We start from the raw sequence: 26,829 nt of genomic DNA on the forward strand, positions 1-26,829 counted from the left end.
GTAAATTCCTTGTCACCCCAATTGCTCAACAGCTGTGTTGGTATTAATCGAGAAGGAATTATGTCATACCAAAAGCTGTTCTTTCACAGGAGATGTGGGGTTTGCAATAAAATTCCTGATGGTTTTGGACAAGCCACTTAATTTGCGTTTTCCTCTGTAAAATTAAATATATATTTTTGCTTTCTCCTATTGCTTCTGGCTTTTGTTTTCAAGCCGTCATCTCAGGGAAAGATGCTTTCTTTAGATAGAAATCTAAATAGAAGTGCCTCATTCGATTTGGCTTTGTGGTGCAAGTGTAATTTAATTAATTATTGTAAGAAATATGAACCTAGTAAGGGTTATGCCCAGGATAATAAATACATAATTCCAGGGACAACCTGTGGCATATTTCTCTGCTGACAGCTACCCTGCCTCTGTTACACTGTGCATCTGCTTTTCCTCCCAGAGGAATGCATTCAGCACTGCTACAGTGATTGCAGTCATGCCCCCACTCAGAAGCCTTTCTGCAGATGTCTCTTCCCACGGACAGCTTGAATTTCAGACTGATCAAAACCACAAGACAGAAGAGAATCTCCCCAGCTCTGGGCATGCAGCCTCCAAAGTATAGTTAAACCCACAAGGTTTCTGCACTGCTCTAGTCTGAGCCACTGATGGATATTACTTGTATTCCCACTAGGTCTGTCAGACGCTCAGGCTTTGCATCCCTAACACGTGCCGAAGGAATCATCCTCCATCCCGCTGCAACACCCCACCGTGACCGCGACCCTCACCCCCGCCGGCACGGCTTGCGCTGCACCCACGCACCACAGAGCCACCCGCTGCGCTGGCTTGCCAGGGCTGCCAGAGACGACCCCAGGCGGCCCCGGCTCCCCGGGGAACGCAGAGCTCAAAGGGAGAACGGGCGCTCCGGACGGGGGGAAATGGGAAGTGCTGGAGCTGACTTGATAGGAACGGAGCGCGCCCCGGGCCATCCCCACGTCCCCCCTTAAAAGCGCCCGCTGGGCTCTCCAGGGCTCAGTGCACGCTTGGTTTGGAAACGACGAGCAGCACCAAGGGCGCCGAGCCCAGCCGACCCCGTCCTGCCGCTCCCCGCCGTCCCGCTCGCGGCCCGTCGCTCCCGGGAGGTGGCAGTGTTCCCCCACGGAAGCACCCGCTCCGCTGCCAGGCCGGCTGGGAGCCTCTTCCATCTCCCTCTCACTCGTTTTCCTCTCATTTACGGGCAATGGCTTTATCGCGCCTGATCTGATCTGTAATAGCCCCACTGGGGGCTTTTTCTCTTGCGGGCGAGAAAGTTGCGAAGTGCCGCAGCACAGCCGGAACGCCGGGATTACGGAAAGCGGTCGCGATCACGGCACACTTATTCATTCATGTGTATACGCATGAATGTCTATACACATACATAAATGGATTTCGATATACACATATAGATGTAGACATGAGGCAGTGGATCTCTAAACACGGCCACAGAGGAGCGTTTAACCGCGGTGCCATTTACATTTTGTTCGTGCATTTGGGAGAGGTGGGTGGAAAGACAGGTGGATGCGTGCCGGATACCCGCGCACCACCCCTGTACCCGTAGGCGCTCACAGGCAGTGCCTACAGTCCCTTTAAATCCTCGCTCCCTAGGGGACAGGTGCGGGATACCGGCCCCGTTGGCCAGAGCTGCTCGCAGAGGTGCTGCAGCTCGGAGGGTCCTTAGAACATCCTGGGACAAGATGCAGCGGTTCTGACGGACCGGTTGCCCCTCAAGGCTCCACCGCAAGTTTCTCTTCCCCCATCACCCGCTCCGGCTCTTTATCAAAAGCCTCCTTCCCTTTCCCGCGGGGCCGGCGGCTGTCCGCACCCCCCAGCGTGTCCCTCTGCGCGCTGCCCGGCGGAGGGGGACCGCAGCATCCCTGCCGGGACAGCATCCTGCATCCCGGCTCCTGGCGGCGGGGTTCCGCCCCGACGGCAGCGCCCGTGGGCTGCGGGGCGGGGCAGGGCGGCACTCACCTGACGATGACATACATGACCAAGAAGTTGCCGAAGAGCCCCACGACGCAGACCACAGAGTAGAGGGCCATGATGGCGATGGCGGTGACCACGGAGGGGCCGCCGCCCGCGGGCGCGCAGGGCCCGCCGCCCGCGCTGCCATTGCCGCCGCCGCAGGGCTCGGAGCGGTTCCAGCCCAGCGCCGCCGAGCTGTTGCCCCACGCCGGGCAGGGCGGCCCGGGCGGGCGGCAGGCGGAGGTGTTGGCGGCGAACGGGACCTCCAGGGCGCCGGCGAGCAGCGGCGCGGACGCGTTGCCCAGCAGGTAGGCGACAGCCATGGTGTCAGCGCGGCCACCCGCTCCCCGCGCCCGAGGGACGCAGCGCTGCTGCCGCCGTGTCAGGGAGGCGACGGCGCCCGCCCGGCCCGACGGCGCGCCCCGCCGCTGGGTGCGGGCACATGTGTGCGGCGGGCGGGGCGGGCCCGGAGGAGGGGCTGGGCTCGCAGGAGCGGCGGGAGGAACCTCCCCGCGCCCGCCGCCCGCCGCTCCTCCCAGGCCGGCCGGGCGCCGTGCGGCCGCCCCCAGCGGCCGGCGGGGCGCGCCTGCGGGCGGCAGCGGGCGGTGTTACCCTCCCCTGCGGGTGGCACTTGAAGGCAAAGAGCTTAAAATGTTCGCTTCCCCAGCACCATAGGCACCAGGGGCAAAAACCAGAGAGAACCGAGGGAGACCGACTTGGCGAGATAAAGGCAGGTGCAGAGAGGAGATCAGTGCGCGACTGATTATTGTAGTGAGACGGATCTTTGCAAAACCATGCCCTCAGTGATTATAGAGATAACGGAACCTTGTAATAAAATGTGATGAACTTTACTGCAACACTTTGGGAGGGGTGGTTGCGAACAGAATTGTCCTTTGGAAATGACTCGGATCTCATGCATCCTCAGGGTTTTCTGAGGACCTTCTGTTCAGAGCTCCAAGGATGTTCTCCCGTAGATGTGGTGTGATTGTTATTGGATGTGATAACACAGATAAGAACGACATCAAAACCATTCTCTTGAGCTGTATACTCATTGTCACCGGGTGCTTAATTCACACTGCTTGTTTATGCCAACACCTTTTCGTGATCAATTGTTCCAAATGAGTACAGAGGTGCAGGACTGCTTGGTGGCTGATTATTAGGACTTACCTCATTTACTGTCTCACTAATGAAATCAGAAGAGATCCCTGGTAAGGCAGAAAAAAAATCTGGTGAAAAGGAAAGTGACAGAGTAGCAGTGATTGCTCCCACTGTCTCATCATGGATGCACACTTATTCTGCTCACTCTGTGCAGAGCACCTACTGCTATTTCAAGATGGGTAATGACAAAAGTGGAGAAAAACAAGTTGCAACCTACGAAAAAGGTGCAGAATCCCGGGCATTTTAGTCTTAGGATGTGCTTGTGCCACAAGCAATGGGAACCAGTGCTGCTCAGGGCAGGCAGCAGTAGTGGAACTGACCACACAATCTTTCAATGTATATCTGATAATTGGTGGGGAGGAAGAAGTGGGAATGGGAAAGGGGTGTCACTGAACTTTGAGAGGGGAGTAGGTCTAGAGAATTTGTATTCCTTTTTTTTTCATTCTAAAGTGAAATAGAAGGAGAAGAAAGAGTAGGCTATTAAGATGCACATTCAGTAGATAGCATGTATTGCTTCATGGCCACAGTGAGTATTTTCAGCATCCTTCATTGCTAGGAGAGGGCCATTTAGCATTACATTTAGGAAGAGCTTTAGAATAGGAGTTATTTTTGTGTCTGGTAAAAGCTGTGGACAAGAGGAAATGAAAGCAAGAACTCAGAGATTTTACATGGTCAAGGACACTACCTCTTTATCCCCTTCTGAAGGATAGCGTGTATAGTCATACAGAGAGCAGAAGGAACAAAACTTTAAAACTGAGCCTTTCTCAGAGACTTTCATCTGTGGCTATGTTCACAGAGTGTGGGAGCCTCTCTCTGTGCTTGCCTTTTGTTGCACCAAAGCCATCAGATGAGTTTAAGGTAAGCCTGTACACAATTGGTATTCAGCCCTTTGAACACAACTGTGCCTGGCTGTGGAAAGGACTGACAAGACAGAGAATAAAAATCAAGGCTGCCAGGAGATTCACTCCATATCTTATGTCATAGTCAGATTTGTATCACTCTCACTATCAGAAGGCCTTTTTGTATATTAAAAAGTTACTTTAAAATTACATTAAAATGTCTTTAAAAAAACCCTTAAAAACAGATGCCCAGATAAATGGAGTGCTCTACACAAGACTTTATGACTGCTCACAGAGAAGTGATTGCACAGACAAAAAAATTATTATGCCCAAATAAATCAAGCTTTTGGCAGGTGCAGATGAAAACTTAAGATGCAGAGAGGGCTGGCAAAAAGCCCTGGGAGTTGAGCGTGTTTTAGACAGGCCTCATTAAGCAACATTTCAAGGTAGGGGAGTGATAGTTGGATGCACCTCTTTGCAAAGTTATTGTAGGTGTTACTTTGCAAGGACATAGGCAATGTGAAATAAATCTTTAGAATATTGCTTTCAGATGGTAAAGGTCATTTTCAGTGTAATAATGTGTGAGACCCTTTCTTCAAATAATTTCAGATAATGTAGGACTGTGTAGCCAAGATTCTGATGAAAGAATGTTTGTGAAGTTGAAGACCAGTAATACTTTCTTGTTGGTCATTGTCCAACTTTTTCCTTCTTCACTGAAATTAAACAGTCTTGATAATTTGCAGTATTTCTGTATTCACAGATCACCTGAGTCTCCTTCCTAGATTGTGACAGTGACTCTGCAGATAAGGGCAATCTACGGAGTGGCAAATACTATATCCATTAGTTGAAAAAAAGTACTTTAAGTTTCATCATCTCTGAGTTATTCTGCCCTTGTAAAAAATAAGATGTCTCTTCAAAGTTTGATAAATGTAGCTATAAGTGATAGCTTTTGTGTTTGCATAACAAGTCTGAAGAGTGTCAGTTGGACCACATTGATGGTTGGATTAGATGATCTCTAAGGTCTCTTCCAACCTTGACAGTTCTGGGATTCTGTGATATAGTATTCAATTTCCTTATCTGGCAAGGCTAGAAAGCAGATTCATGATGGTATGTTAAGGACTGTATTAACTGTCCTTGGTAGTTAACTGTATTCTCAGTTTGAGAATCCTTGACAAACAAATAGTTTTATCCTTGACAAACTAATCGTTTTGCTGAGTTGGAGCTACATATTGAATGAGTAGAGTGAAAGGTGTTCAAAAAAACTACCACTACAGTTAATGATATAAGGGTCAAGAGGAAGTTAGTGTGTGATATAATTAAATATATAGTAAGGGGAACAGTTCAGTTCATACAATCTTACATTTTATAACTCTTATGTATTTTGACTCTGCAAATTAAATTCTTGGTCATTGGTTAGGCTTTTCAAATGCAGTAGCTCAACAGAGGGGAGGTTGCTGAAGCTCTGTGCCCTCAGGTCCAACTAATAGCCAGACTGATCTTGTATGCCCAATAGTCAGCCTACACACACCTTTACAGAACCCACACATAAGCATACACACACATTTGGCCCCAGAGACCAGCACAGAAATGAACTCAGCACTGGCAGAAGCACAAACTGCACCAACAGCCTCACCCTGTTCCCCTCTGGCTGTTCAGGGTGAAAATCTGCTAGTGGGAGTATGTATATGTACATGTGCACCATATGGCTCTCCTCACTGAGCATCTGGATCAGACAATCAGTCTGCCCAGTAGCTGTTCCCTGCATCCCAGCTGTTTGCACATGGACATAGGAGCCCTGAGGCTGCAGCACCACTCAGGCTGTGGATACAGACCCACGTACAGACACCCAACACACACATGTTGGGAACACACGAACGCCTCCTAGGAATCATCCTCAGACTTAGTGTATCCAGTAGCTGGCCTGTATCCCTCCCTTTTCCTGCCTGTGCCTCCTCCCTGAAGCATCTCATGGGACATTTTTGTGCAGTTCCAAGGTACTCTTCTGCATCCCATACTGTGTCCCATATCCCCAGGAGTGACACCCCATAGTCTGGGAATTGCTCCAGGCAGCTGCTCCCCTGTGGTGTTGCTTATTGTGCTTGGCCCATGAGGCGAAGGCTCCTCTGTGACAGCCTAGGAACAGTCTAGGGAGAGATCTCATTTCTCTGATGGCATTTTTGGTGTTCCCTCATCTGCCCTTGTGTCCTGGTGCTCCTTCCTGTGTGAGGAGATGGGTCTTTTTTGGGGTGGTGGTTCCTCTGGTGGCTCCTGGAGTAGCCAGGGCAGAGAATTGTTTAGGGTCATCCACCTGCTGCTGTCTCTGTGTCTCTGTCTGCATGTGTGCAGATACAGATCACATAGCTTAAGAGTCATCTCTGGCAATCTCCCTGTTAAATACTGATTTCTCTAATATGCCAGAAAGGCAGCGTTAGGCATACACAAAGGATGCACTTGTTGAAGAAATAATTTCCACAGAGACTGACTATTCTGCCCACTCATAGATGGTAATGTAGGGAAAAATATTTATTGTGGCCATAAAATTGACTTTTGCTGAAGGGAGGAGATTCGAATAGATAACTTAAATACAGTTATATACTTCTAGGAAATCCTCAGAATGCACTAGTAAAGTATTTATTATGGGCCTCATAGGTTCCACAAGGCATTCAGAAATGGAAAACTCTGAGCCATCATATATTGTCCTGTGACAAATATAACCTCTAAACTACAGTGTAATGCCACTTTGGTAGAACTAAAAGTAGAGCATTATGTGACACTAAGTAATTACCACCCATTACATGATTAATGAAATTAAATAATGCAGTGTGGCAGAATAAAGGGCTGACTTTGATTATTGGAGTGGGAGGACACTAGCAAAATTCCTACAGAATGGGCAGGGTTATATCTGGCTTTTTGATTTATCCATGTGATTTTATTTTGAGAAATAAATTATTTCCAAAATCAAAAAGAGAGGGAAAATGAGGGATTATGATTTGAGAATTTTCCAATGTGTGTTTTGGTTAATTTTAGAGATGACTGAAAGTTACAGAATTTAGAATCTGACAAGCTCCACTTATTTTCAAATGAGGAAATAGTCTCAATTTTCTCCTGTGTGAAGTGTGAGTTTATGATTCTTTCCATAAACCCAGCTGTGCGATTTTGTTTCCTGACATGTTTATCAAATTTAGCATTTCGTTGTCTCTACCTGCTTACATTTCCAAAACTTTTTATGGGCATCCTATATGGATCTGTTTTTAGGACTGCATTATTTATTCTGTCCTTCAGACTCATGCCCTATTCTCTTTTAAATAATTCCTTTTTAATTATTTCCTTTGCAGCCCTTACAAGAAGTGATGAAACATACATTTGATCTATCATAGGGAAATCTGTCCAGTGTAACTCTGCTGATATAATTGCCATCATTCATGTTCCCATAAGAATACTCTTAATTTGAAATAATGGGGAGTTTTGAACAAATGAGTAGTTTCACTTCTAATTATTCTTTTACATAAATGTTAAAAATGTCAAATATAATGCACAGCTTTGTCAACAGTAGCTGTCCAAGCACAGTTTGATTGTCGCATCGTATATTTAAAGGGTAATTTTCACACAGCAACTTGTACCACTGCTTCAGACCTGAGCGTATCATCATAGCGTGCATGTTCACCTGGTTCTCTGTGTCTTCATCAAATCTGTTCTTCATATGCCTTACAAGGGAGAAGATGGGGGGGCATTGCAAAGAAAGAACCTAACCTGTCTCCCCTACTGGTGCGAATGCTCAGGATGTTGCCAGTGTCCTAGGTCACAGACATGACAGTATGGCTGCGGTGAGGAGGCAGCTATGGAGATCATGGAGGGATCATGGAGTGATCTCACCCTCACCAGGGTCATCTACTGCAGGTTGCTCACAACTGTCCTTTCAAGTTTTGAGTTACTCCAAATATGGAGACCCCACAACCTCTCTGGGCAACCTCTTCAAATGTTTAACCAGCTAATGAAGCATTTTCTTATGTTTGAATGCTATTTAAATTTGCTGGCTCCATCCTCTTTACACGGTCCTGTCAGGTATACACATTGATAAGATCCTCCTGCACCTTCTTTTCTCTAGGCTGAGCTGTCCCAGCAATCTCAGTCATTCCTCATATACTAGATGCTCCAGTTCCTTAATTATTTTTGTGGCCCTTTGCTTGACTATCTCTGTATGTCCATTTCTCCTTTGTACTGAGAACCCAGAGGTACCTTGCTCATGCTGAGTAGAGTGGTAGAATCTCCTTCCTCAGTGTGCTGGCAATGCCAATGCCTGTGAGCCTCTGCAGGTAGATCCCATCTCTAAGGAGTTCTTGATCCTCAAAGTGGGTGCCAGCATGGTGCCATCCCTAGAGCCATGCAGTTACTTCATCTGATATGTTCCAGGTCTCCCCTGCCCAGAAGAGAGCTAATAAAAATATAATGATGAGCTGTGTCTTCCTGACTTCCTAAAATTTTACAGCTTAGACATAGAAAATAGAATGTCAAATCTGAATAATGGTCTTCCCAAGTGATAATACCAATATTGGGATATGAATATAATTTTTTTAAGTTTAGGTAGAGCACATACATCAGCTGGCTCTCAAGGCAAAGTCATAATCTTCAGCCCTTAGGAAAGCCATCTGTAAACTTCTAGGGTTGGAAAATTGAAAACGTTGCCTGGCTAATGAAAAGATGAAAGAGAGGAAGAGAGAGGATTTGATTTCAACAGCTGTCTATCTTACCCCTGGTGAGGCTTTCCTGTACCACTGAGAATATTTATCTTTGTTGGCACCTCTTTTAGTCAGATTCTCAGTCTTGTCTTTTGACAGGCAACAGTGAAGTTGTTCTTTTTATCAAAAGGAACATGGAGAAAATTAACAAGGAGTAAGCAGTAGTGTCTTCAGTCACAGTTATTCACCCTTTCTGTAGAGAATTTTTGATTCTCAGAAAGGGCTTGACTCTGGAAATTCCTCTTCCCTTTGCTGGCCAGGAGTAGAGTATCTGTTATTACAATCCTAAATTAACACAATTTAAGAAAAAGTATATGACAAGTTAACTTGAAAAAGCCCCCTAATGAAAACAGCTTAACCTCATAAGCCAAAAGGATGATGTTAAAATTGTATTTGCAGCTTCCATCTGGATATCAGAGGTAATTCTGTTTTTTGATGGGAGAAACTGTTGCCCCCTGAGGAGCCACATTTTGCTACATTTCAAGAAGAGAATGTAAAATCCAATGGCTGGCAAGGCTTTGGTGTATTTTCTTACTCTATTTGATAGTGAGATCCTGATGTTACACGTGTTGCAAAAGTCATGCTGCAAAAGGATTGTCATGTCATTGTGTTATGGTGTTTTTACTTTATTGCCTTTTTGCTATTTGCTCACTAGGGATGAATACACTGAGACAAGATAAAAGCACTGAAAAAAAGGTGCAGCTGAAGCTGACAGATGACTGCTCAGGACCGTGACTTCCTTGGACGAGAAAGATGTGTGCTTTTTCTTCTTGTGAGTTCATTTCCAGCTGCGATATACTGTAAGGATTAGTTAGATTTAAGTATTAGGTGTCCAGCATCCTAATGGATCATCCTGGTAATGTCTCCCACAAAGGGATATGTTGGCTTTTGTGAACATTCCTTGAGACTTTAATCTTCTGTGTCCTTCTGGAGGAACCTCTGGATGTCATTGGTGAAGTTTGTTTAGGTTAGTGAGTTCACTCTTTCTTGTCTTTAGTCACTATAGATACTCCTTTAATCTCAATACACTTTACTTATGAGGTGCAATTTGCCTTACATCAACCCAAATACCATCCTGTATTGGACAAAAATATCAACTAATGAGGGAATCTTAGCAGGATACCAACAGAGTTTAGGTGTTGGGGTTCAAAATTATAAACCTGTCAGTTGTATACCGGATATATTTGAGATCCATAGTCACTTAGATTTTCACCTTCAAAGATGCTGAGAAACTTTTTGATTATGCTTAGATGAACTTCAGCCTCCACAAAATGAGACTGACGATTTTTTTGGTAAGAGTATGTGTTTTTCAGAGTTTCTGCTCCTGCTGCAAAGATTTTTTAATGTATTTTATATCAATATTTTATATTTATGTATTTTATAAATAGAATATGTTTATTTTTAGGAGAAAATAATTTTATTATTATTTAATTGTCATGTTATTATTTATGTGGTTTTTTTTCTTCATCACCCACTGAATCTTGAATTTTCTCCTATATCTCAGACAGGTTTGGTAGGAACAAAGACTGCTTTCCAGAGGTTTTCATAGGGTAAAGGAAGGTTTTCAACCTAAGTCTGTCATCATCCAGAATTCAAAGAATAATTGAATGCTGAGTTACAAGGGACCCATCAGGATCTTTGAGTCCAGCTCCTGGCCCTGCACAGGATACCCCAAGAATCACACCATGTGCTTGAGAATACTGTCCAGATGCCTCTTGAACTCTGTCAGGCTTAGTGCTGTGATCACTTCCCTGGGGAACCCATTCTAGTGCTCAATCACCCTTTGGGTGAAAAACCTTTTCCTCATATCCAACCTAAACCTTCCCTGACTCAGCTTCGGGCCAGTTCCTTGGGTCTGGTCATTGGTCATGAGGGTGAAGACATCAGTGCCTGCCCTCTGCTTCTCCTCGTGAGGAAATTCTAGACTGCCATGAGGTCTCCACTCAATCTCCTCCAGGCTGAACAAACCAAGTGATACCAGTTGCTTCTCATCAAGGAGAAGTCTTCCCATCAAGGCCCTTCACCATCCTCACGGCCCTTCTTTGGACACTGTCTAATAGCTTAATATCTTTCTTATATTGTGGCACCCAGAACTGCCCCCAGCACTGGAGGTGAGGCTGCTCCAGCTCAGAGCAGAGCAGGACAATCCCCTCCTTTGCTTGGCTGTGATGCTGTGCCTGATTCCCCCCAGGACAGGGATGGCCCCTCTGGCTATCAGGGCGCTGATGAGTGGTGTTCAAAGTGCCATTTTTCTGCAGCAGTGCTCTCCAGCCTCTCATTCTCCAGTCTGTGCATGCAACCAGGGTTGCCCTGTCCCAGGTGCAGAATCTGGCACTTGCCAGATACAGCTGGTGATTGCCCAGTCCTCTAATTTGTTGAGGTCTCTTTGCAGGGCCTCCCTGCCTTCAAGGGAGTTGACAGCTTCTCTCAATTTAGTGTCATTGGCAAACTTACTTTTCCTGGAGTTCTGCATCCAGATTGTTTATGAAGATGTTGAAGAGCACAGGGGCTAGGATGAAGCCCTGCAGAATCCCACAAGTGACTGGACACCAGCCTGATGTAACCTCCTTCACTATAACCCTTTGTGCCTGACCCATGAGCCAGTTGCTCATCTATCATGTATGGATGTATGCTGGATATTTTGTACAGAAGGATACTGTAAGAGACAGTATCAAAAACTTTGCCAAAGCCCAAAAGGGCTACATCTACTGACTTTTCTAGACCAGCTGGGTGAGTTACTCTTTGGGGTCAGGTTCAACAGTTGCTAGCTGTTGCCTAACTAAAATCAGAAAATCAGTCTCTTTCAGCTTTTTTTTTGAAGAAAGACTATCCTTTTCCAGGGCAACTGGGAGAAGGATCAAGTGTATGATTCTACCCATTGTTACCTCTGAGGTGCTGAGAAGGGCAGGATGTCACAGCTTTGTCCTTGCCATTTCATGGTGTCTAACGTAGTGGGTCACATCCTTGTCAGGCAGATGCATGGATGCCATTCAGAAGTGCCTAAATCTGCTTGTTTTGTGCTCAAGGAAAGAAGAACCAATGAAGTCTGTGTTCTCTGAAAGCTGGACCACCTTGTCAGCTAAGGACACAGTGGTCAATGCTGTGGTAATGTCGGCGTTTTAGCATTTTATGTATGTGTGTCTTGTCTCCAAACCAGTATTTTTGAATTCAAATAAGTCCTAAAGATAGTATTTTAAATTTAAATTTTTATCAAGAAGTTACGATCTCTTTTTCTTAGGATTACTGAAAAATTTAACATGTTTTCCTGAGTTTTCTGAGAAGCTGTTACATATATTTTTCAGATAAATTTTGATTTTTAAACTCTTCAATGATAATTTGCACTCAGAATACTTCTAATATTCAGAAGCCAGTGGTAATTTTAAATGATTTTATATATTTGTTAACACACACAAGCATTTTATTTTGATATCAACAGAGATAAGCTTGATGTTAATACAAAATTTTAAAATAAACTTACTTGAAGAAGCTTCTGCCATTCAGAAAATCTAAGGAAATAAAAGTGTTTTGGAGTATTCCACTGGGTAAGTGTGCATACAGTGTGAAGCTGGCAGAAGATTTCAAAGGGCTAATAAAAATTATATTAGATATACTGTAAATCATGATGAAGACAAGCAGAGAAGAGATTAATTTCTCAGCTCAGCTTATGAACCTTAAATCCTAGAAAAGTATTTTCTAAGAAATGTGGTGTTTCTTGGCAATGAATAATGTTATATTCTAGGAATTATTTTTTGCTATTTTTTTTTTTCAGGGCAAGTTGAACAAAATATATTAAATGGGAATAAAGAGAGAAAACTGTTGATGTGCTCTTCAAATATCCTGTTTTCCCCCTTACAAAAGCATGAGCCAGAGCTGAGGCACCACTGAAAGGAGCCAAAATGAAAATCCAGTGCACCTCCTCATAACCTTTATCCCTCTGTTTTTCCACATGCAGAGGAAGCCCACTTTACCAGCATATCTGCAGTAATTTGTAGGGAGATCATTTTAGAGACTGATATAAATCATGAAAGCAATGTCCTCACAAAAAGTGCTTGCAAAAGCACTAGGAACACACCCAACTGAGAGCAATTACCTACAGGCATGCCATGGGCTTTGTTTTTTCAAACCTTTCCAAAGTAAGTGATACTGCAAAGTGAATTAATCTCAATTTTGTCTTCCCAGTAAGTATCAATTAGTGGAAAATAAGGTCCTCTGTCTTCCAGCTCATAATTGTTGCTTCTTGTTTGATTTGTCTTTGACAATTGATAACTCAAAATGCTCTTGAAGCTTTTGTGTGCCTTCTTGCTGTGTGCAGCGTGCCTTGCTACTTTCAGAATGGAAGGCTGCCTGTTTTTGTAAGACAGCACTACACTTTAAACCTTGTATGTAACAGATGTAAAACATAAGTAGGGCTAGAGGCTAAGCAAAGACAACAGGAAAGGAAAAGGCACACTGGAAAACTTGAATTCCATAAAGAGTTTGATGTCGAACTTCTCATAACACCAGGTGCAGTTCTGGAAATCCCTGCAAATAGTGATGGAGGCTGAACCTCATTTGGTGTTATTGAGTGGTAGGAACAATCACCTTGAGATGCAACATGAGTTCTTCAAGTCATCATTGTAGCCACAAAAAAACAGTTTGACCAAAAGTTTTAGGTATTTGATCACAGAATCACAACTCCTTTCCAAAATGTGAAGTTCCATACTTCTGTTTGGCTGCCATGCATCACTAGATCCTAAATATTTTGTATTTATAATGTTCATTGGAATAGGCATTAGTGTTAAAGTTCATCTCAGGAAGCAAAATTTCTTAATTGCAGAACTGGAAATTATCATTGTTCCTTTGCTCTGGCTCAGTAAATGGTTAATTATCCACAGCTGGATGGAGCAACTTCTAAGGACAGAGATCCTTCACATCATCTTTGCTCCCAGTCTCCCCTGAACTATTATCTGACGTTTAAGCACTCTGCTAAAAACTGTGCTTAGGTCCTTTTGATCTCATGAGAGATGAGAGATCAGGCATTCCATCTTCTTTGCAGGGTGTCTTGTTCTTGAGGTTCATATGAGGACATATGAGAGAGAAGGCACAGGAGCAGCAGCAGCAGTGATTGATGAAGTGACATGGTGATGGTCACCCAGCAGTGAAAGGAGTTATGTCTGTGATTTCGAGGGAGGCATCTTCCTCAGCTACTGGGTAAGGGAACTTATGTTCAAAGGACAAATTCTGATTTTGGTGCTAAAATTCACTTTAACACTTGCAAATACCTGCTTTACAGAAACCTTGTGGTTTGAACTCAACCCACATGGTGCTCTGTAGATGACTGCTACAAGATAATGACATTGTCTAAATAGAGTATTTTAAGGAGAATGCTGGTGTAATCTCAGTTTAGATTTATGACAGAAAGCAGAGCGCTACTCTTGCTTAGGTTGTTTACTTGCATTCGTCCTTGTCATACCTTTGACAAATGTTTGAGTTTGCACCTTACAAGTATTGCACCTCTATAAGACACAAAATAAAGAAACTTATGCTCCATTTATTTTTTCCTAAGTGTCCTGGTTTTAGCTGGGATAGAATTCATTTTCTTCTTAGTAGCTGGCACAGTCTTGTGTTTTGGATTTAGTACAAGGATACTGTTGATAACACACTGATATTTTGTTTGTTGCTAAGTAGTGCTTACTGTGAATCAGAGACTTTGTGTCTCATGCTCTCACAGTGAGAGGGTGCACAAGAAGCAGGGAGGGAGTACAGCCAGAAGAGCCGACCCAAATGGTCTGAATGAACATTCCATATAATACAACATTATTTTCTGTATATGACTGGGAGAAATTGGTTGGGAGGGGATAATCACTGCTTGGAGATGGCCTGAGCACTGATGAGTGAGTGGTGAGCACTTGTATTGTTAATTGCTTAATTTTCCTGTGTTGTGTTCCTCTCTCTCTATTATTATTATTATTATTATTATTATTGCTATTTTTCAGTTTGGTTCAATTATTAAACTATTCTTATCTTGATCCAAAAATTTATACTTTTTTCCAATTATTCTCTTCATTCCAGCAGTAGCAGGAGTGAGTGAGTGAGTGGCTCTGTGGTACTTAGTTGCCAGCTGGGGACAAACCATGACACTCAGAAAGCAGAACTGTCTTGGTATGATGCTTTTTTCACCTGTGACTTGACAGTTCATGGGCTGAGAAAAGGGTGAACTATTGTAGCTTTGTTCCCACACTACTCCATTTTGAACCATGAACCTGATGAGGGGAGATATTGAAGGAGGGCAGAGAGTTTTCCTGGTTAATTTTTCTAGGACAAGTATATCTGCTCAGCTTATTTCTTTGCAACAAGTACAAAAGACAGCATTTGAACAAGTTATAATCTTGATGCCACATAGCACAGGATTTCACTGAAACATGATGATGTGTTATTGTATTCCAAGTGCAGTATTTCTATTGTGAATATGTGCAAGCAAGCAGAGACTCTGCTCAGTGAGTTATTAAGCCTTTTTATCAAATGCATAACAGAATCAGCAAGCTACACAAATTAGATATGTGAGTCATAGTTTTCACATTTGCATAGGAGGGATAATAGTACTACTTATGACAGGATGAAAGGTCACAAGTATGTCCTGTATTTATTTATGTATTTTTAAGTAACATAAATTTTGAAATAAACCTTTATTTATATTTTTTCTGATTTATGTTCTCCCTTCCTTTTCTATTTTCTTTTTAGTTGCAAGTAGTCTGCAGTTACTAAAAAGAGAGTAGGAGATGATTCATTTCCAAATAACCACAATAGGAGAAAGAAATCAACTTGAAGTGAAGATTTCACACTTATCTGTATAATATGCACTTCCAGTTTCTCATCAATTAGTTGCTGTAAAAAATAATTTGCAGTAGGATATGACATATAGGAAAATGATCTTTAATTTGTCTCTAAGATTCTGAATGCTAACTGGCAATAGAAAGGTGTCCTGTTGGGGTACAATGACATTTGAATATCTTTTCTCTCTTTGATTTTTCCTTTCTATGAAACATCTGTAGTCTATTAGGTTAGGATCTCTTGTAACCTCTGATGTGTGACTTTGTTGCCTTTGCCTGCAAGAATAAACAGAGTGAAGCATGTGCATTTTTGCCTGAGGTAAATGGGAGCACATATGGGGAATACAGTGGAAAGTTGTGTGATGGATGACTATAAACATGGATATTGTAGTTGCATAATTATCTTTTAATATTTTATGTATTTGAAGTACTTGATATGATAGAGTGGTAGTACCCATGGTATCCTTATTCTTTTCTGGTTTGGATATGTCACCCTTAGCATCACATTCAAAACTTCTTTTCTGGATGCCATTATCTTTTTGTACCATAAATCATTTAACCATAAAGAAAACTATGGGACTGGTTTGTCTTTGATACTACTGCAGTAAGTAAGGTATAATTCTGCTGAAATCAGTGGAGCTTCATAGGCCAGCAGGAACTTGAGGAAAGACTTGTTGGTTATTTTACCCAGGGGAACAGAATGTCTGCTCTCCTGATTTACTTAGAATGCATGTTCTAGGAGGTAGGAAAGATCTTCCTTTTGCTAAAAGTAAATGTGTAGAGAGCAGCAGGGAAAAGAGTCATGGCAAAGGAGGTCACATGGAAAATAAGGACGTAATTGGTGACAGCCAACATGGCTTCACTAAAGGCAAATCATGCCTGGCAAATTTGGTGGCCTTCTACTGTGGAGTTAGAGCAGGGGTAGAAGAGGTACACCCAACTGACATCATCCACCTGGACTTGTGCAAAGCATTTGACACTGTCCCATGACATCCTTGTCTCTACACTGGTGAGATATGGATTTGACAGATCAACTATTTGGTGGGTAAGAAATTGGTTGGATGGTCACAGCCAGGGAGTTGCAGTCCAAGTATCAGTGTCCTAGTGGAAAATAGTGACATGTGGCATTCCTCAAGGATTGGTATTGGAACCAGCACTTTTTAATGTCTTTGTGAACAACATGAACAGTGGGATCAAATGCTCTCCTGGCAAGTTTGCCAATGACATAGAAGAACTATGTGGTGTGGTCATCACACTGGAGGGAAAGGATGGCATCTGGAGGGACCTTGACAGGTCTGAGAGATGGATCTGTACAATCTTCATGAAGTTCAACAAGGTGAAGTGTAAGGTCTTGCACTGGGATTGGGGCAATCCCAAGCAAAGTACAGACTTGATGTAGAAAGGATCAAGACTCTCCCTGAGCACAAGGACTTGGGGAGGTTTGTGAACAAAAAATTCAACGTGCACTTGCAGCCCTGAAAGCCAACCACATCCTGCACTGCTGCTGAAGCAGTGTGGCCAGCGGGGTGGGGGAGGTGATTCTCCCCTTCTACTCTGCTCTTGTGAGAGAGAGCTCACCTGGAGTGCTGCGTCCAGCTCTGGGGCCCCAACAGAAGAAAGACCTTGACCTGTTGGAATGAGTCCAGAGTAGGACCATGAAGATGATCAGAGGGCTGGAGTAGTTCTCCTATTCCCAAGAAAGGCTGAGAGAATTGAGGTTGTTCAGCCTAGAGAAAAGAAGACCCTGAGGAGACCTCATAACAACCTTCCAGTACCTAAAGGGGGCCTATAAGAGAGATGGAAAGGGACTTTGCACAACAGCATGTTGTGATAGGACGAGGGCAATTACCTTTTAGTTGAAGGAGTGTTGGTTTAGGCTAGATAGTCAAATAAATTCTTTACCATAAGGGTGGTGAGGCACTGGAACAGGTTGCCCAGAGAGGTTGTGGATGCCCCATCGCTGCAAGTGTTCAAGGCCAGGCTGGATGGAGGTTGGAGTAAACTGATCTACTGAAAGGCATCCCTGGCCCTGTTGAGAGGGTTGGAGCTAGATGATTTTTAAGGGGCCTTCCAATCCTAACCATTCTGTGATTCTATATTTCCGGAGCCTTGGCCTCATAGAACTGGCCTGCCTGGAGCCCGCTGCTTCATGCTGCATCCATATCATGACCCATAGTGGGAGGCTGTACAATAGCCATAGTTGATGGTTAGCTGCTGTGCAGGGATAGCAAATGATGCAGGAGGAGAGAGACAACGGATGTCGCTTTTTTGCAGAATTTACTGCAGTGGTACTTCAAAAAGAGCTTGGGGCACTTGTATTACTAAACAATCAGCTGTGCTAATAGCAGAGAATAGTAAATTCCTGACTTGTATTTTCATTAATGCTTCAGTGAATCTGAAACAAAAGGAAGTTTTAGTCTTCTGGAATAAACTGCTACTGAATTCCCTTTATTTCAAAGTAATATGCTGACATTTCTCACTTCCTGCTGAAGTGTTTATATACTGTCTGATAATTTCTTGGTTCTCTCTTGGAAGCTAGTACAGTTTACTGAGGAGCTGAAGCCTTCATTACATCTTTATGTGTCTCAGAAGGGTATTAGGAAGTTCAATTAACATTTGAGAAGTGTTCTGCAATCCTCAGATGACATGTACAGTGGAAGCATACAAAATGGTTATTATCCATTAAATGCATGATTTTTGCAGTGCATCTATCTTTCATCAAGTTACTCCTAGGTACAAGTGTGTTCTTCTTGGTTAGAAGACCACTTGAACTTGTGCAGCAGTACTGGCCAAATAGGGGTGGCAAATAGCATTAGGGGGTGTGAGATTTTGCTGCTCACTGAAATCGCTTTCAATTGAAGGGAGAGTGACAAATCGTTCTTCAAGACTTCATTTATATAAAAATCTTAACAATTCTCAGTCCTACATCTTGTAAGGACCTATGAAGTCATTGTGAAAATAAGCACAGAGGAAAAGAAATCTAGGAGGCAGGAACCATGATCCTGCTATTGTGTTTCACCTGCCAGGGAATGATTACCTCTGCAGTCCTGCACTACTTCTAAGGTTGAGTAAGCGGAGTAATTAGAACATGAATTCAGAGTTCAGACTGTCCTTGTATGTTTGTGCCTTGATATGGCAGACTGTGGGAGTATGGGTTTGCCAAAACCTTGACATTTCATTAATCCTGGAATGAATCATTTGTGCAGCAGAAAGGCTGAAGTCAGTCTGCCCTCTTTGAATGAATATGGGTTTTTCATATTCAAGTATTGTGAAACTGGATTCAGAGCACCCCACAATTCATGCTTTCCAATAGCTCACTTAGTCAATCAGGAAGCCCTTTGGATGGGGCTCCCTAAATGCAAGTGCCCAGGAGAGCATTGGACTGTCAAATGCTGAGTGGGGTTAGGGCACAAGCACAAAATAAAATGTGGGCAAATGCATGGGGTCCTTGAGCTGTAGTACAGAAGATGCAATTGCAGATGAGAATCTATCTCTAATAAATAACTCAGCAATTCAGTGAGTTTATTTCTTCCTTTCCAGGTCCTTCTAGGAAAACTTTCCTTTGTTCATGAGTATCATAAACATGTACAGGAGGGATGGACAACAGAGCTGCGGTGGGGAGAAGAAGTAGTGGCAGAGTAGGAAGTGCATGTGCAAGAGGCATTTCTCTCTCCTGAGCAAGTCTCTGTCTTTTTTTCCTGGGTCTATGCTGGCCCTCAAAATCCCTAACACAGGTGCCTCTGTTAAGTGCCCAAGTTAAATGAATGTAGTTTTCAATTTCTTAAATTTCCAGGGGATAACTTGCCCATGAGAACATGTAATGACCTATACCCTGAGATAATTAGAAATTTTTGTTGACTAAAGCCATGGAGTTTATCCATCAGTTTATCTGTATCTATTTCTTTCCTTCTATGGCATTGTAACAATAAGGAACATATTTTTTCTCTATCAGGTGTAAACTGAGGTAGGTTGCTTCCAGACTACAGTGCATGCACAAAGGTATGGAATCCTAAGCTGGGACTGGGCATATTCCCTGTCAGACGGCCTTGTCAGACATCTCCTCCCTTGCGGATCTGTCAGCATGTATTCAGATCCCAAACCATGCCCTCATTGCATTGAGCGTCCACAAAATAACCTTCCTCTTCTGACAGGGGCACTTCAGAGGTGCCAGGGCAGATTCCTTACTTGTTACACCTTACTTGTTACTTGTAAATTTTCCTCACTACTTTTTTTGTGGTGATTTATAAGCAACACTAGCAAATAAACTAAGGTGCATCAATCACCATATCTGTCATCAGGTATTAGTGGATGGTGTGTCTTCTCACCATAAATACCTTTCTATTTTTAACTATTGATTTGAACTTTTCTTTGGTAGCATAGAAAAATTGGTGTAGAATAGCTTTATGCAACAGCAGAAACTTTAATTTTTAAGAGTGAAGGGCTAATCTTGTCACAATGTGCTACTAAAAATACCCAATATGTTCTATTTAAAGTGTTTGCTCTTTCCATCTAATAGATATTTGCATGTCAGAGGGGATGAGAGATGATTACCAGATGTTTCCAATCGTCTTGGGAATCAGATCTGTGTCCTGAAGGCTGGAAGCCTTTCCTGTTTTTTCAAAAGAGGCTCATTTGTAATCCCAGAATGGTGTTCAAGGATGTACAGGTATGGGTATTACCAATGTTCACTTAATGTGATCTTTAATAAAAAGATGGATCTATATTTCTATTTCGGCCTTAACTCCCACCTCCTACAAAGACCACCAAACTTTGAGACTTATTTCTAGCATTAAGAGTAGAAGAAAGGGGAAAGAAAGGAGGGGGAAAGAGAAAACAGCCTACCTGTGGAGACACATATTATGTATACACCATGTGTCTTCCTTGGTATGGTCCTTCAGATAGAAGAAAAGACCAACTCCCTTTCCTTTGCCAGAAATGTCTTTCTAGAAGGACACTGTAAATGCAGTCAGAAATCTATATTCCAGATTGAAATTTAGGGGCACCAAAAAGTAAGTGACCCAACCTGATATTTATGTCTCAAACAACTCCACAAATGGAGAGCACAGGCTGCCTTCTCTGCCTTCTCAGTCTGGCTGTAACACTGCTTTAATTTAGAATACCTTGTCCTTATGTCTAAGCAAGGTTTGGATGTAGTTTTGAAGTCCAGCAGCTAAAAAGCAACTGACTATAAAATTGCTTAATAGCGAAAATGTCAAGAATTTACTTTTATGTGTATCTTTTCCTGTCTCCTTCAAAAGTTCCTTGTTCCAGCCTAAATTTCTTAAGCCCACACAGAATCTGTCTGAGACACACAGAGTAGAAATTCATTCTCTTAGAGAAGCTTACAGTTTTAAAAAATTACTTTAATTTCAGCTGTGTACAAAACTTGACATTTTAAAATTGGCCAAGAAAGAATCGAGAAAAAATAATTTCACATGGAGCAAAGTTTTACTTTCATAATGCTATTTTTTTATCTGTGATTTATTTTTATTAGTCTCTTTTATCTGCTCTAATTGAAATTTTAAAATGAAAAGTTGAATTAAAATTAGTTTTCAGCACAGTCATGGTGCTCTGTGAAATGTTTTAGCAATCCCAGAATCTCCAGGTCAGCTGCCAAAACCTTTTGTCTCTTTCTATCCTTCCCTAACATGAGATTCACTGTGTTCTCTGCATGGAATGATCTTCCAACTCAGTGATGTTGTACTTGGACTTGCTGTTGTTTCTCCCATTATATTCAAAGGGTTGGAATGACATTAATAAACAAAATGAAATAAATATTCAAGCTTTCACCTTCTCCAGTGCAGGTCCCAGAGCATATCTTATCCTCTGGCTTTTAGACATTAGTACCTTCTCTGTGTCCCAAAGCAGCGGAATAATTAAGTGTGCATTAAGACAAAAAAAGAAAAACACTTTTTTGCAAAATGTGGACCACTGAATTTGAATTAGAGGGTTCAGTCTTGACAGGGGCAGCTTTCTCAGTGGCCAGTTCAGGGTGAAGTTCAGTTCGTTGAGCATAGACATCCATTACCATTAAAGATATCCTTTATGATGTTCATCGGGTTGTCCTGTTGAGTCTTCAGAAAGTCTTGTGTCATTGCCACCACATGGTGTCCTTAGACAGTACAAGAATTCTGTTTTTAGGGTTTATTTAAAGTGAATCACAGCAGCAGTTTCACTGAACTCGGTATTAAGCAGATGCTGAAGTTAAAATACCACCTAGTGATGTGTTTCTGTGGAACTCAGACCACTGCAGGGCTTTGTTTACTTTGAAAAGTCAGAATACTACTTATGATTCACAGAACCCAATACAGAGTGGAATATAAAGATGTCAGCCTAAATCCTGACTTTGTTAGTCATCAGTAGCAGGTGCTATTTGTAACACAATAGTAGCAGCACCAGTATGTAGTAGTGCTTCCTCAGATTTTCTTCTGTCTTCAATAAGTTTTCACTTAGGGACTTCCCAAGACAGGGAGGATATCCTTGTGTCTGCTAAGACATCACTTATCCCTTCCCATTCCCCTTCCCCTCCCCTTCCTTTCCCTTCTTCTATATGGAAGAGTTTTTGTTATGAATACCATAATAATGAGCTATATACTGCACGAGGAAAAATGTCAGTGAGCCCTCCCTGGCATCTATTTGGGTATTTTTTCCATAGACAAGTATGGTATGGTAATGCTATTTTCTACTGTCTGAGAACCACCTACACCTATCTTTATCCTTACAGTCATCAGAAATCCACTGTCAGCTGTAAATAACAACAAAATTGAATTGTAGGCATTTTGTATTTAGCCCTGTCTTGTCTGAAAGACATTAACACCCATCTGTACTTAATGTAATATTTTCAAATGTCAGTGTCTCTTCCTCTACCCATGCATCATGACTGCCAGTAGGCAATGCAGTTAAGGACAGAGTTCAATTATTTCCAAAGAAATTGCACTATAATATTAGGTATGGAGGTATCTTCTACAATGATTCATATTCCTTCTTGCATGACTGTCTGCTTCTTTTGGCCACTACATACACCCTCTTAACAGTGACTTTCTGATCTCTAATTTGTTTTCTGATTAATCTGAGTTTCCTTACTGCTGGCATACAAACAAGCACCCCCATTATCTAGTTTGCCTCAGCATACACTATACATACATCTCAAACTATCTGTGTGAATAGTTTCTTCAAAGGAAGAACTTTTCCTGTTGATAATCTCTGCAGTAAGGGAAGTAGTTAATGTTGGTTTGCTAAAGATGCAGCTACCCTTTGCTCAGCATTGTCCTTTACCATGTCAAAGCTGAGTGAATTTTCTCAGCATGCCCTCATCTGCTGTTGCATTAGGAGAACTCCTGGGAAAAGGCATGAAAAGCCAGAGACACTTGGGGTTGTAAAAATATTTTTGTCAAAGAAAACAGTGTACAAAATCAGAAAAGCAAGCTCTCCTTTTCTGTTTTATTTTTTTGAAGAAGACTTAACACTTCTTTTTCTTTTTTCTTTTTCTTTTTTCTTTTTCTTTTTCTCTGTTTCTCTGTTCTTTTTTCTTTTTCTTTTTCTTTTTCTTTTTCTTTTTATTTTTCTTTTTCTTGTTCTTTTTCTTTTTCTTTTTCTTTTTCTTTTTCTTTTTCTTTTTCTTTTTCTTTTTTTTTTCCTTTTCTTTTTCCTTTTCCTTTGTCCCTATCCCAAAGGTTAAGGAAAACTGGGTTTGAACTGCTGGTCTTACCTAGTTTGGTTTCTCCTCAGGAAGGGAGTGCTATTTACTGCATGAGCAAAAACCCAGTGATGGATTAATTTTTAGTGTTATTTGAATTGCTCCCAGGATTAGAGGAAAAAAATCGAATCTGTGGGCATGTTTTGTGAATGTTAAGCAAGCTGTGACCTTAGTTTATGAATTCCTGATTTTCAATTCAGCCATAGAGGTATTCATGCATTCACCTCCTATTTAAATTACATGCTTTAGGTTAATTAAATCAGGACTAGATCTATAAACGGCCAAGATATGCAGTTCTTTATGTAGTTGTATTCTTTATGCATTTAAACCGACTCTTCTAGCAAGCCTGTGGCAGTCACTGTCAGATAACACAGGAAATAATACATGATCACCACTGGGGACAGAATAAGATGTAAGTAGCACTGCAGCATTTATGAGTAACTGTTTCAAGTGGTTTGTGTCAGCATAGCTCTAGTTAAGTAGAAAATCAGATGACTGGAAAACTGACATGAGAAAAAAGAGGTGAGCTGGGGATTTCCACTGGCAAGAAAGATAGTGGAGTTAGCTTGACTCCAAAGGATGCACTCTACTTATATTTTAACTTTTTTTGCTAAAATGGTATCCAATTGCCTATTGTACATTAAGATGATTTTATATTAGTGAAAAAGATAATAAAAGAATAGCCCTTTACAAAGGTACTGCTCCTTTGGCACTGAATTCATATACATGCTAAGTTTCCCAGAAGCTTTCAAACCTTTTTCTGATCTTAGGAAAAATTTTCACAGAGTGATAGAATATCTGGAGGTGGGAGGGACCCACAAGAATCACCCAAGTCCAGCTTCTGACCCTGCACAGGACTACCCCAAGAGTCACATCATGAGAAGGAGAAGAAGACTCAATAGGCAAACATTTGCTGTTGACAGTTCATTCCTTCCAAAGATTTCAGGTTAAGGATTTTTGAGAACAGGATGGACTTGGTTCTGATGCCTGGGGAAGGACTTGCCACATGGGACAAAATTGGAGAAGATTTCAATTCAACTGAACATGGTGACACCTGAAATCTCCTCACTGGTACATGACAGAAAAATGCTCATAGCATGCCCCCACCCCTTATGAAATTTTAAACAATGAGCGAACACTATATGTCATGTGTCTGACAGCATTTAAACAAACATAAGAAACGAATCAATGTTTTTCTTATGTGCAAGTAATTCCCTCAGAGATCCAAAAGCTCTTTGCAGACAAACTCTATTGACCACTAATAGATTATTTGAGGGCTAGCTTTCTGTAGATATAATTTTTTGCCATGTTTTGGCAAAATAATTGTAAAAGGAGAATGAAGGTAGGTGCAAAGAAACCTGAACTTTGTGATAAGCAGAATGTTGTTAATTCGACATTTATAGTTTGTTTAATGTACCATAAATTGAAGAGGAAAAGAAGGTCATCTTATACTTGATTTCTGTAGAACATCTGCACTTTTTTTTTAATGGTTGTGAAATTTTGAAAATGGGAAAAGAAGACTTCCACACCACTATAGCTAGCTGTTGTACATGACTGAGAGATAGTATAGTATGGAGGGATATGTGTTATAGAAATGCTAGGTTATGGCAAGGTTGGAGAAAGGAATGTGGTAATCTGATTTAAGACTTTAAGTACTGGACTTTGGCACTGACTATAAGTTCATTTCAGTTATCCCCACTGACAGCTGCCTGAGACTATTAAATAAAACAATTTTTATCCAATTGCCATCTGTGAGCTGCTAGCAGCTTTTCTCTCATCTGAGGCACTGTATCTGACAGTGTGGCATTCCCATTTTACTGTAAAATAAAGGAATCCATATGAGATCTCACTGAAGGTGCTCCTCCACCTGTCTAGACTGAGGAGTTTGATCTCGTGAACAATTTCAGAGCAGGTTGCTGGTGACGCTGCGGGACCATTGCTCTCAAGGGGTAGATGGCTCCTTGCTAAGCAAGAACTCCTGGTTACAACACATATGCAGAGTTCTGCCTCTCCTGACATCACTTTTCCTCTGAAAAAAAGGAGCAGTATTTTCCTTTCTCCAAAGGTTGTACTTTTGTTGTTGTTGTTGATACAGTTGTGGCATTGCTCATAGGAGTTCAGAGTAGCTGTGATAAAAGGTGAAAAAAAAAGATCTGGTCTTTAGCTACATGTTTTGGCTGTTCACCTGGGAGATAAATAGCATGGGACTCCTGTTTGACAATCACTTAAGCAGTCTGACTAGAGCACACAAATGGTCTGCAAACCAGGGTGGGAACCTGAGTCTCCTCACTTTAATCTGAATGCTCAAACTACTAAACTGTGAAGCCACACTTGCTAATATTGTATCTTGGCTGCCAATTCACTGTTAATATTCTTTTCCCAGAGGTTATGCTCACTAAGCAATTTGTAAACAACAGCAAATCAGATAAGAACGAAAAAGCTGCCTTCCACAGTAATAACAACAAACAATAAAAAAAACCCAGACTTGCCGATACTATCTAGATAAGATCACTTTCAAAGTGAGAATTTCCACCATACAATGAGTTCTTTTATTGAGGTGTTCTGAGAGGTACATAATTACTACCCAAGTAACTGTAGACAAGCTGATATCTGTGATACATCAAAGGGAATCAAAACTTCAGCCTCACTGAAATGATATATTATTACATACAGTATTGTGCTGTAGTCTATGGAAAAAAAAATTGCTAACCTTACTTTTGATTAACTATATGTTAACTGTAGAAAATATGTTAATACTGTTGAAATGATGAAGTGCTTTCTCTTAACTTTTGATCTAAACACTCACAAAGATCTATATTTAAGACACTGTGCCAGCATGAGGTCAGCAATAGGTAAATAGATTGATTAGGATCTATAAAGAGTGAGACAGGAATACACAGGGAAATAAATTTATATCACAGAGTTTTAAGGCTGGAAGCAGCCTTGGGAACATATTTAACTCTTTTCCAGTCCTAAGACAGAACTAAATATGCAAAGTGCACTTCTAGCAAATTTGTTTGTATATTCCCTCAATACTGGGAGGAGATTTCTGCTCCAAACAACTGGGTTCTAGAAACATTTTCTGAGATCACTGAAGGGATTGAAATTCTAAATAGTGTCAGAATCAGAGTCTTGACCAGGTCTGTGAAAGGAATCTGTGGTATAACAGCTGGTACTAGGAGGAGACTGGGACTGATCTCTGGGAAAAAGTCTCTATATTCTTAGAAGGAGCAGGGTATTCTGCCAGGAATACTATTTAATTTGATTCTTGTTTATGCAGTCCAAAAATCTAGCTAACTGTAAATTTGCAGAGTAGGTTTAAGCAAGATGTTGCAGTGCAAATCAGCAGGGAACACACCTGGGCTCAGTCTTAGCTGCTCCTGCCTTTGGACAAGCATACAGGGAGGAAAACAGTCAGAAAAACAGACTAGAAGAGAGACGGGGAGGGGATGGAGCCATTGTCTAGGGCAGACAAGCTTCTTGTGTGGGGCATTGAATAAAAGCATGAGTGTGAATCCACCTTTCTCAGTCCCCAAATACTCTGTCCCACTCCCTGACCAGCAGCCAGTCTGACCTTCCAGCAGCCTGGCACAGGCAAAGGAGGT

General features: G+C 41.9%; 1 protein-coding gene across 2 annotated transcripts in view; it reads right to left on the bottom strand.

Annotated features, from left to right (window-relative positions):
- OPRM1 (opioid receptor mu 1) overlaps nucleotides 1-26,829 on the bottom strand; it is a 52,834-nt gene that overhangs the window by 20,561 nt on the left and 5,444 nt on the right. The window contains exon 1 of one of the 2 annotated variants that reach the window (XM_033056578.2): nucleotides 1,993-2,353. The exons of the other annotated variant lie outside the window; for it this stretch is intronic. Within the exon in view, the coding sequence (XP_032912469.1) occupies nucleotides 1,993-2,309 (317 nt within the window). The 5' untranslated portion in view covers nucleotides 2,310-2,353. Of the gene's footprint in view, nucleotides 1-1,992; nucleotides 2,354-26,829 lie in introns of those variants that run through there. 2 annotated transcript variants of the gene reach the window in all.

This window comes from Catharus ustulatus, chromosome 3, assembly GCF_009819885.2.
Source record: "Catharus ustulatus isolate bCatUst1 chromosome 3, bCatUst1.pri.v2, whole genome shotgun sequence".
Taxonomy (NCBI): domain Eukaryota; kingdom Metazoa; phylum Chordata; class Aves; order Passeriformes; family Turdidae; genus Catharus; species Catharus ustulatus.